The sequence below is a fragment of the Onychostruthus taczanowskii genome, unplaced genomic scaffold (assembly GCF_017590055.1).
Source record: "Onychostruthus taczanowskii isolate IOZ18803 unplaced genomic scaffold, ASM1759005v1 scaffold1, whole genome shotgun sequence".
NCBI classification, from domain to species: domain Eukaryota; kingdom Metazoa; phylum Chordata; class Aves; order Passeriformes; family Passeridae; genus Onychostruthus; species Onychostruthus taczanowskii.
Window position 1 is genome coordinate 25,957,047 of NW_024496525.1, and position 10,524 is coordinate 25,967,570.

The 10,524-nt window shown below is 44.8% G+C and overlaps 2 protein-coding genes across 4 annotated transcripts in view; one reads left to right on the plus strand and one right to left on the minus strand.

Moving 5' to 3' along the window:
* The window catches only part of ASB2 (ankyrin repeat and SOCS box containing 2), a 31,159-nt gene extending 24,810 nt beyond the window's left edge, over nucleotides 1–6,349 (minus strand). For 2 of the 3 annotated variants that reach the window (XM_041407847.1, XM_041407681.1), the window contains exons 1-2: nucleotides 6,208–6,349; nucleotides 76–340 (exon numbers count right to left, since the gene is read on the minus strand). In XM_041407847.1, coding sequence (XP_041263781.1) covers nucleotides 76–320 — 245 coding nt within the window. In that variant the 5' untranslated portion in view covers nucleotides 321–340; nucleotides 6,208–6,349. Of the gene's footprint in view, nucleotides 1–75; nucleotides 341–5,899; nucleotides 5,969–6,207 lie in introns of all 3 variants that reach the window. The other variant, XM_041407763.1, reaches the window with a different exon arrangement.
* Nucleotides 6,350–6,391: 42 nt separating this feature from the next.
* Nucleotides 6,392–9,797, plus strand: LOC121337689. The gene is made up of 3 exons (XM_041407974.1): nucleotides 6,392–6,657; nucleotides 7,452–7,524; nucleotides 7,836–9,797. Exons 1-3 carry the CDS (start codon nucleotides 6,392–6,394, stop codon nucleotides 8,169–8,171), a joined length of 675 nt encoding a protein of 224 aa, XP_041263908.1. The 3' UTR covers nucleotides 8,172–9,797.
* Nucleotides 9,798–10,524: the final 727 nt, after the last annotated feature.

Sequence of the window (10,524 nt, forward strand, 5' to 3'; positions counted from 1 at the left end):
TGTGCACGGCCAGGGAGCCTGCTTTCCCCTCCCGGGCAGGGCTCTCTGGGGCAGCGCTGGGGCTGGCACTCTTACCTGTGCCAGGGGTAGATGCGGTAGGGAGGGTTGTGTGGGCTGGCACGGCTTGGGGCGGCCACGTCACCAGCACGGGCCACCAGCGACTTCTGGGGGCTCTGGGCCACTGGCTGACCCGCCGGCTCCTCTTCCAAGCTCTGCTGGATGGCCATCTTTATAAGCTCATCTTCGCTCAGGCTGCTGTACAGACTGTACTCCTCGCAGCCTATCGTTTGTCTTTGAGTATTTGCTGCTGTCGTAGCCATTTCTGTAATTCTTTGCTTTCCTGTAAAAAGAAAATTGTGATCATCAAAATCTGGAAAATGAAAAAAACTATCTTGTACTGTCATTTGGGTCTGCCTCTTAATTAGGATGACCAGAAAACCCTTCAGAAATCCTTCACCAGAAATCCTTCACATTATCAGCTAAAATCTGCATGTAAACTTAGTGAACTAACTCCTTTCAATTACACAGAAATAACTGGTTTAGCTGGTGTTTAAAAAAGGGGGAGTTGTTGCAAACAAGGCAAGTTTTTATCTGCTTATTCTAGTTACCACATCTCAAGAGAAAAATAGGTAAAGGAAATCCCCTTAAGATTAAAGAGACAAATTTTTTAATTTTATTTAGGAGAAGACCAATGGATGTATCTTTTTGATGGTTTTATTTCTTGCTGTAATTGAAGGAAATTGAGGGAAGAGGTTTTCTCTTTGCTGGGTTTTTCCGTAAGGACAGGTTCTCCACCATGAAGTGCAGAGAAGACTTGTAATTTTTTCCACCTTATCTGGAGATCTTCAAGCAGCATACAAAGCTATGCTTTGAAGTGACTTTGTTTCACTCAGTGAGGAGAGCAACACCACACTGGTCTGTTTCACTTCTGATTTTTCACTTTTTCACAGAACAAAATTCAAGGTCATGAGTGAGAAACATTGGGCACACTCAGCAATCACAGAATGACTGTGAACCACCACTGCAGGACTCTAAAAGGCAAAGACAATTCAAAATACCGCAGAATTTCCAGCAGTGATAGGGAAGTACTGATACTCTGAACGGCACAGTGCTCTAGCAGGATCTCATTTGGATGCCAGAGAGCACTCTGGCCATCAGTGTACAAGAGCCAAGGATTTATTTTATGGGAGGAGGTGGAAAAGCTTACCTCTTATAAGAAAATATCAGCCAGTGCAGAATAGGTTTGATTTTATAAGGGCTGAGCAAGAACTGTGTAAAATAATGGGGGGCACTGGGGTAAGGAGCAACAGGAACGAGCTGCTCAGGTGGACAGGGACATGACAGGAGAGGACAGGGACCCAGCAGGAGAGGACTGTGGGCACATGTTCCCCAGGGGCAGGGAGGTGAGGGGCTGACTGAGTGCAGCAGGGGAGCTACCAGGAAAGCTGCCTGTCCCCACCCTGTCCCATCAGTGCCACAGCAGGGCTGGCCTTCAGCTCCTCACAGCCCTGCTCTGCCCAGGATCAGCTCCTGCTGCTCTGGGCCAGCCAGTAGAGCCATGAACGTGGGGACAGCAGAGCACCCCACTTCCCACTGCTCAGGAGCTGCCTCAGCAGGAGCCTCAGGGCAGCTGTCAGCTCCCTTGCCCTGCACAGCTGCTCTCTCCACCAAGCACCCAGCTCAGCCTGATTTCCTGGACACTCACACTCAAACCAGAGGGGTCCAGCAGGCCACAAGCCTCACAGCAGCAGGAAAGTGCCCTGCTGTTGCCTCCCTTGCTGCTGTGTGCACAGCCAAGAGACAGTCCTGACCTGGAGGAAATGGCAGCTCCCCAAATATAGTTTGAAGAAATTGTAAGAACTTGAATCAATCAAGTAACTTAAAATCTTGGATTTAGGCTTTTTACTTCAGACATGGTGACATTTCCCACTTCAGGCTCTAAGCCCACTCCAGAAAAAGTGGGAAGACTCCAGGTTAAAGGGAAGCCCAGCAGATTTCAGACTGACATTTTGACTTTCAACAACAAAGGATGTATTTTACAGCCATGAAAAATGCCAAAATAAAACCTTCAATTGCTGTAAATAATGCAACCCAGTTTTGGTGGGTTTTTAAAAATTTCTCGGGGTTTTTTTCCCTTTCTTTTAAGCAAGACCTCTCACGACTGCTGTTGCTTCCTTTTTCCAGTTGGTGCCTCAGCTCTGCTATGACCCTTGCTGTCCCAAAGATCCAAGCCCAGACATCACCCTGCTGGCAGCCTCCCTGTGCCCCCGCTGCTCCAGTACCTGCCTTTGGCTGCTCTCCAGCCAGCAGCTGGCTAGGAACCATGACACAGCTTTGTTTGTCCAGATGCTCTGCTGCTGTTGGGCTTGCTCAGCCCCTGGCACGCTGGGCAGTACTCCCACAGTCTAGCCTAGGAACTCACGTGGTGCCTGGTGAGCTGCAGATGTGTGGAACCACCGGCTGGAGCTGGCAGGAACATCCAGCAGTCGTCTGCAGCATCCAGCAGTGCAATGCCTGAATGTAGGGACCTGGCCCCAGTGGTGACTCAGAAACCTAAACAAAGCCGTCAGCAGGGAGGGCAGGATCTGATCTTAAGCTCCTAATGGAGGTGATGCACAATGAATCCTTGGAGAAGGCAAGAATGGAGATGAAACTGCTCCCCTCTGAGGGCAGCCTGCTCCAGTGCAGGCTGGGACACAGATCCCTCCTCTGTATCCTCCCAGTCCCATTGCCATCATTCTGATGGCAGTGAATCCATCACTGCTGATCTGAGCTGGTGTTGCAGTGCCTTCTGTGGGAGCCTGGGCTTTAGGTACTGTACAGGACACCCCTGCCAACATAGCTCCCCAGCCTGGCACAGAGCAGCTAACTGATAGCTGCTTCACTACCTCCCAAATGGATCCAGGTGTAAAGACCACTTCTGGACCTTCTTCCCCTCTCTCCTTTTGTTTCACATATTCTTAAGGCAAAGGGAGCAAAAGGGAAGATTTTAGATTTGTGGGAATCACTCCTATTTCATCCTCTTATCCTTTGTAGGGGTTAACTGGGTTCAACCGACTCGCAGAGAAAAGGGAGAACCTCTCCTGCGTGTTGGTGAGCCTCGCTAATCTAAATATTTTGACAAGAGTTCCATAGAGTGCAGAAACAACAGTGTTGGCTGCAGCTCCCATCACTGACTCATCCTGCAGGGAGAAACTTCGTAGGGCTCAAAATAGAGAAAGCTTTCTGTTCTGCCCATCGCACTGCACAAACACGATGAAGGTGTGGGGGTCACATCCTGGGCTGCAGGAGCTTTTGGGTCCTTACTGAGAGCCAGGGACAGCCTTGGCTGCCCTGAGCCCCTGCAGAGACTGTTCTAGTTGGGCTTGAAGCTGTCCCTGCTGTCTCCACTTGCTCAGACAAGTGTGTGTGTGCAGTTTGCCTGTGTGCTGACTGAGTTTGGCAGGAGTCTGGGGTCATGCCTCTTCCCTACATCTCCCTGCAGAGCAGAACACAGCAGAGCCACCACCCTCCCCTTCCACCTGAGGATGCTTTTGTTTGAAGCTGCAGGACAACAGGACAGGGGCACTGGTCTGAGTTATGTCTGGAAGAAGCTGCAGTGAGACAGCTGAGCTGCAATAACAGGGTGAGCACATGCCCTTAGCTGGAGGCTAATGCACCACAGCCTAATTCAGTTTACCCTTCTTTCCTTGAGGCCAAACTCAGTGGCATCACCTGGCAGTGGCCTGGCTCAGCTGACACAGCAGGGCTAAGTTTACCCCATCTGAGGCCATCAGTGAACTGCCAACCACAGACTTATAAAAGCTCACTAGGCTAATGTGCTATAAGCTAAATATTTTCCACCTTCTGTATTGAAGGTGTGAAAAAAAAAAAAATCAATCTTTGTTGCTAGAAATATTTGAACAAGTCTGGATTATAAGATCTGGCCAAAGTGGTCTTTCTAAGTGCAGCTTGAATATTTCCTTGCTCTACACCAGTTTACTGTAGGTTTAAAGTATTGGAATTAGATTTAAAAGTTAAATGATGTGTCTATTCTTCATCCTAACTTCAGGTTTTGGGGGAATGTTTTAACATTTGGCTCTACTCTGCATTTCTCTGGCAGCCCAAGAGGCCATCTTCACAAGCAGGTAGCACACAGCATCTACTGGGACAGCAGAACCTGGGTTCCTTTCAGGTTTGATGGCTTCACCAGTGATCTCTCTTGGCAGAGACATGTCTTGGAATTCTGCTGTCTGTGCTGCCATTTAATAAGTCAGTCTGGCAAGATCTTCTGGAATCTAAACTTACCACCATTTCCACATAGCGTCTGATCCTGATATTAATTTTGCCATCCTGATTTCAGTGAAAGTTTGTTAATTCAGGTGTGTAATCAGGCCTGTGCCATACAGAGGCAACTTAGATGCATCCAGCGACCAGAAGGTAATGTTGAAAATAAAATACTTGTGCAAGGACCATGCTTTGACCTCCTAACCTGCGTTGATGAGCAGCTGTGCCTGGTAGATCTCTGAAACCAAAGGTACTGCTCACAAGGGGGACTACTAGTAATCACCTACATGATGGCAAAAGCCAGAGACAAACACAATTAGGTTGCTATTATGTTCGGACTACAAGCTCTGTCAACATAGTGCTTAGGAGAATGGGTCTCTGATCCCTGATGCAACATAAATAAACAAGGATTACGGCTGGCTTTGAACATGCAGAACCGTGCAATTCAATACCATTAGCATTTGAAACAACTGGTCCCCGTTGATAGCACTTCTTTAAAGAAAAGCTTAGCGAGGCTGCCTGCCCCCCCCCCCCCCCCCCCCAGTGCTTGGAGCCATTGGCAGTGAGGCTGCCTGCCCCCACCCCCCCCCAATAGATCCCAGGCAGCAGAATTAACAGAATTACTCATTTGTGTCAGAGAAGCATGGCAGATAAGTGACAAGGTCATTAAGGGAACAGAGCCAGACTGTGCCTGCCTTTGCGCTGAGTTTATTCCAGTCAGCTTGTAACTGAATACAGAACCTTGTTATTTATGGCTCAGGGTGCAATAAACCACATTTGTGAAAACATAACCAAGCCTTTGGAGGCTGCAAAAGAGAGAGAGAAGAGGAGCAGCTTCATAATTTTGCCTTCTGCGAGGAATGATTGTGCTCCTGCTTCTGCAGATCCGTGTTTGCCTTTCCACGTGTTAGTCTTTACTTCTGAAAGCAGCAGGAGCACACATGGGGAAGGCAAAGAGGCTGGATGTCTTCCCAGCAAACTGAGCCTTACTTCAGTTCTTACTGTGGCACCTTTCAGGACAGATCCTCCGTGGGCAATGGAAACCAGACCGACTTGCAGCACGTAAAGTGCTTGCATTTTTGCTGCATTTCAGATCAGTTTCCTGATAAACCTTTGCAGTTTTCCAAGGGTATTATATTGGATAGCTGTTACAAGGAAGCAAATAATTTTTTTTAAAACCAGAAAGATTTCAGTGCCTATTAGCTCTGCCGGAGCTGAGACATCAGAAGGATGACACCTCACGCTGCCCTGCTGCGGCAACAGGCAAGGATCCTTTGTAGTGACAGTTTATGCAAACCACTCAAGTTCTAGCCCAGTGCTGAAGGAGCAAAGCCAGGCTTCCCGAAGGAATCCTCTGAGCAAACAAATCCCCATGTTCAGCCCCAGCTGTCAAAACAGGTCACCTATCAGTATGGCATATGCCCTGATGCCACCAAATCACGATTCTGCACAAATTCTTCACTGGAAATCATATACCTGCAAGCTTTTATTTCTCCTCAGAACATATTAATTAACACATAAATTAGCACAATATTATCTTCATGTCAAGCCAACTAGAAATTTAAAAATTAAAGCAATTATTTGCTGATGTAATTTTTCTCTTTCACACTGTGCCTTGCATGCTACATTCTACCTTAGTATGTTGTAGCTACAGAATTTATTTCTGAGCAAGATATTCTAGGGACAAAGATACAGGCACCACCTGCGAGTAAAAGAAAAATAAGGAAATGACAGAGTTACTGTTCTGTTTAACAGACAGTGTTTTATGGCATATTTGAAAAAAATATCAAAGACCAAAACAAACAAAAGCAAATCACAAAGCTCCCAAGACTGTTAGAGTGTTAGGTTACAAACTGCTGTAGGAATAAATATTTGCATAGACATAATGAACTGAGAGATTGAAAGTACTAAATAAGTTCAAAACATGCATATTTGCATTACCTTTTTGTTCTGAAATAAAAGGGTAATAATTGTGTTGAAATGGGTTATCTCCTTGGTTAAGTCTTAATTCAGAAAATCCTCGCTGGTATTTGTCTCCCTGCTTTGCCTGGATGTTTCGATCAACTGCAGGACAGCTTTGAAACACACTCACTTTGAAGCCTGGAGTTTATTTCTGGATCACCCCATGATCAGCGAATACAAGCCAAAATATAAGTTGCTCCCAATCTCAGATTTCCTGTTTGAAGATGCACAGCAGAAACTTGTACCAATCCTGAAGTTCTTCTTTGTTGCATTATCTGAAGAACTTCACTTCATCAACATCCTGGAGCTAAATGACACAAAGCTGACCTTTCTATTACATCATTATTTATTGTCCCTGACAAGTAGACCATATATGGATATGTTTCTGGAACCTAAAGAAGAAAAAAAAAATTGCCATATAATTTTCAAGTAAGATATGCTGTCCTGGAGAGTTTTATTTGCTTGGAGAGAAGTGACCTCCATTTACTTTTGTTTTAGCTGATGCTTTTTAAACAAAACAACCAAACATTACTGGGCATTTACTGATGTCTTGGAGTTGTTCATATGTTTTTAAGGCTGCAAGTTGGAGACTTCAGGATTCCAAAAGATGACAACAGCACTTGTGAACCTGTTCCAAGTAGTATTTGTAAGAGCTTACTAGTAGAAAAAGACTGCTCTCATAGCACCTAAATGTGAACAACAGACTCTCTCAGAGTCCTCAAGGCCATAAATGTGAAGTGGTACCCATCTTCCCCACATCCTGAAGAAGGCAAGCTGGCCAAGGAGGAGATAGCACTGCTCCAGGGATGCGTTAGAAGAAAAGAGTCAGGCACATATAGGAGAACTGACCCTTGGATAGTCTGGATCATGGGAATAATGTGCTCACTTTGGGAAGGTTTCCATGGGTTTGTCCAGCTAATACAATGAATGAAGGGAAACCATAACAGGATATCAAAGTTATGCCTATGCATTTTCCTTCAGCTCCTCTTTCACTCATTCCCATGGCAAAACACTGCACACACCGAGAATAAAGCCTAGATGGAAGTGGGTCTGGAATCCTTTCTGAGTACCTTGTGGATGCTCAGGTTCACTGAAGGCACCCTGTCAATGCACAAACACCCCCATCTAAGGCTTAGCAAGAGCAATCCTGAAGGGAAAAACGTAGCAAGACTATATTATCCACTAATATATGATTCCTTTCAACTCATCTGCTTTGTTTTTAGAGTCTTTCAGGACCAGCATCATTCCCTCTCCATGCTTGGTCCTGAAGCCATCTTGCTCCAGCATGATATCATGGTGAGTACATGATACATCTTCCTTCCCTGCTGTCTGAAAAACAATCTGCCCCTCATAACTAGTGCTGGAACTGTTCTGTCCAAAGTTAAAGTCATTCAGCAGTTACAGTGACAGACAAAAGGAGCCCTGAATATCATCACCAAGAGTGTGAGAAACTCTTACACCCTTGACAAGATGTCAGCCAACCCTCTGTGACTTTTAAACAACACCCAATGCTTTTTTTCCTTGATGCTATTTCAAGATTGTAACTAGCCTTGGCTTAAAACCATGAGCATCTCCCACATTTAACCCTTCTGCTTGCTTTTTGGCAGTCTCTCACCCTTGATCTGAACTCAAGAAAAATTGCTGATACTGTGATGCAGATTCATGCTTTGCAAAGGCAAAGGTGTCTGGTTTTCCAGGATGGCCTGTTTGATTATGAAAAGACATTGGGGCTTGAGGTTCCATGGGCTGTGAACATTGCAGGTGGTTCCCCATGCCACTCCCAGCAGGCACACTGCAGCTCCCTTCCCTCCCACGTTTCTGGGCTTCCTTGCAAAACTCTGTGCACCCTTGATGTATTTGAAGCTGCTATGAATGCTGATGCAACATTTTCCAATAAAAGCACGGGACTCTGCTTCAGAAGATCTATTTTCAGATACCATTAGCTCTCCCTTTTGTCTTGAGTAAATCATTTAACTCCTCTGTGTATCATTTTCTACATTAGTGAAGTGGAAATAATCAAATGCATTAACTTCAGAGAACAGTCCAAAATTCCTTGCAGATGGGAAGCCAACAGGACTACTTATATGGATAGAGACTGCTGAATAAGACCTTATTTAATTAGTATCTGTGAAATCCTCAGAGGACAACCTCATATAAGTTTGAATTTTAATTACAGAAATAATACTGTACAGAAATGAAATCATACATTTGGGAGTTGATTTTTTTCCCCAATAAAACAATATTGTGGCTTTATTACAACACATCCAAAGCACAATAATAACAATTATGATTTATTAGCATTGCATCAGATTGGCTAATATTTCCCCTGGGGCATGCAAAGTTACAGATCTGCATTTTCAGCTTGACTCTGAGAGATTTTAATACATTACAAATGTCACCTGCAAAAATAAATATGTAAATTTTCACTATTTTCTGGGACAGATTTCAATCTTAGACACTGCATATTAGATCTATTCACTTCCTTTAAATAGAAGTGATGGAAATGGCCAACTCATGCTGATGGGGGGAGTCAGCTAGGGTCTCAAAAGCAAGGCACAGCAGAAGAGATTTGAATCTGGGAGAAGAAAAGAAGGATGACCATGTGAAAACAAACGAAAAAATAATCAGCAAGATTGTTTTCTCCTTCATATTTCCTCAAAATAGCCAGAAGAAGCCAGGTTAGAAAAGCACATTTAAAATTTCTTTCCTTCGTCTCTGCTTCCATTAGCTGAATTAATTATCCTGTCATCACTACTAAGCTCTACTAAGCTCTACATCACTTCAGCTCTACCAAGCTACACAGCTGAATCTGGCAGCTGAGGCTGGAGGAAAAAACAAAGTTTGTTTGTGCATCCCAGGAGAGCAGTGAGCTCGTTACTGACTCCCTCTGTGTGCAGAGCTGCCACAGATGTGCCTCCACGTGGTGAGGCGCAGGTGAGAATGCGCATCAGCACAAGCTCTTGTCCATAGCCTGTATCTGCCAATGGTGACTAACTCTGCTGCATCCAAACACTTGGCACATGTGTGGCTCTTCTGCAAGGAAGAAAATACTGACTAGTTCTGGTAGTAACAGTTCCTGCACAGAAAATCCTCATAATACCTTGCCTCAGAACAGTGTATGTCTTTGTGCACCAATTACCTCTAACTGCTGGCTTGTTACTTAGATCTGGTCTGAAGTTTTTCCTGCAGAAAGAGAGCAAGATATTTTGAGTGGCACATTTCTCTGAGAGAATAGAGCTAGAGTACACACCCTTTACAATCATATCCAGTGAGCAGAGGTTTGCATTCAGTGTTGCCATGCTGTGCTTCCATCAGACAGCCCCAAAGATTTAAAATTTGCCAACACCAGAACCACAAGCGCCTCTCCTGCGCCTCCTGCTACACAATCCACGTTCAAATAATGAGAATATAAAAACTCCCACAAGAAAAGATGGTTTCAATTTCCTTTGCTTTGGCTACAATACCCTGAGAGAGGCAAGGAGCCAGAGGAACTTGTATGGGAAAAGGTGCAGGATGTCTCGCATGCCTAGGGGTAATGAATATGATATACATTATTCCTTACTCACTTTGCTGCCTAAATACTTCTTTGATGGAAAGATGTAGCTGTTTTGAGATCACGCTACTAAGATTCTATTTCCCCTTTCAGGAGGAATTTATTCAACTTCAGTAGCTGCTGACACACACCCTGAATCACACTTTGCCTCAGTGCATGACTTCTACCTCTGCACAGTAGCTCCTCCCCACAGAAAATTCTTCCCTTTCAAACCTAATCAAAATGAAGTCCTTACTCCTCTGGAAATGTGACATGAGCACAAAGGGGAACACCCAGTACCCAGGTCCTAAGACCACTTTCAGGTATCCAATGACTCAGCCCTGCCAGTGAGCTTTGTAAGAGTGTACAGCTACTATAGTCAATGCCACTGCAAATGTCACCATAAGGTCACATCCACTGACTCAACCTGAAAGAAGAACCAGTCAGAGGGAACATGAAAATCGAATATGATGTGAACACAACCCAAAGACTGTATAAACAAATGCATGTTCCTTGGAGGAAGAGTGAAATCACAAACATTATCATTTAGTTCTCTTTGCTGTGCAAATATCATTTATCTTATGTTATAATGTACGTTAGTAAGAATTCTAATGAAAGACTTGCCTTTACCTTGACCTTTACAAAATCCACAAAATTCAGAGATATTGCTGCAATCCCAGGGCTCTGAGGCTCCTGCAGGGGAGCAGGAGGATGGGAATGGCAACCTGAAACACAAGCTGCTGTGAATAGCAAGGGTCCTGGGA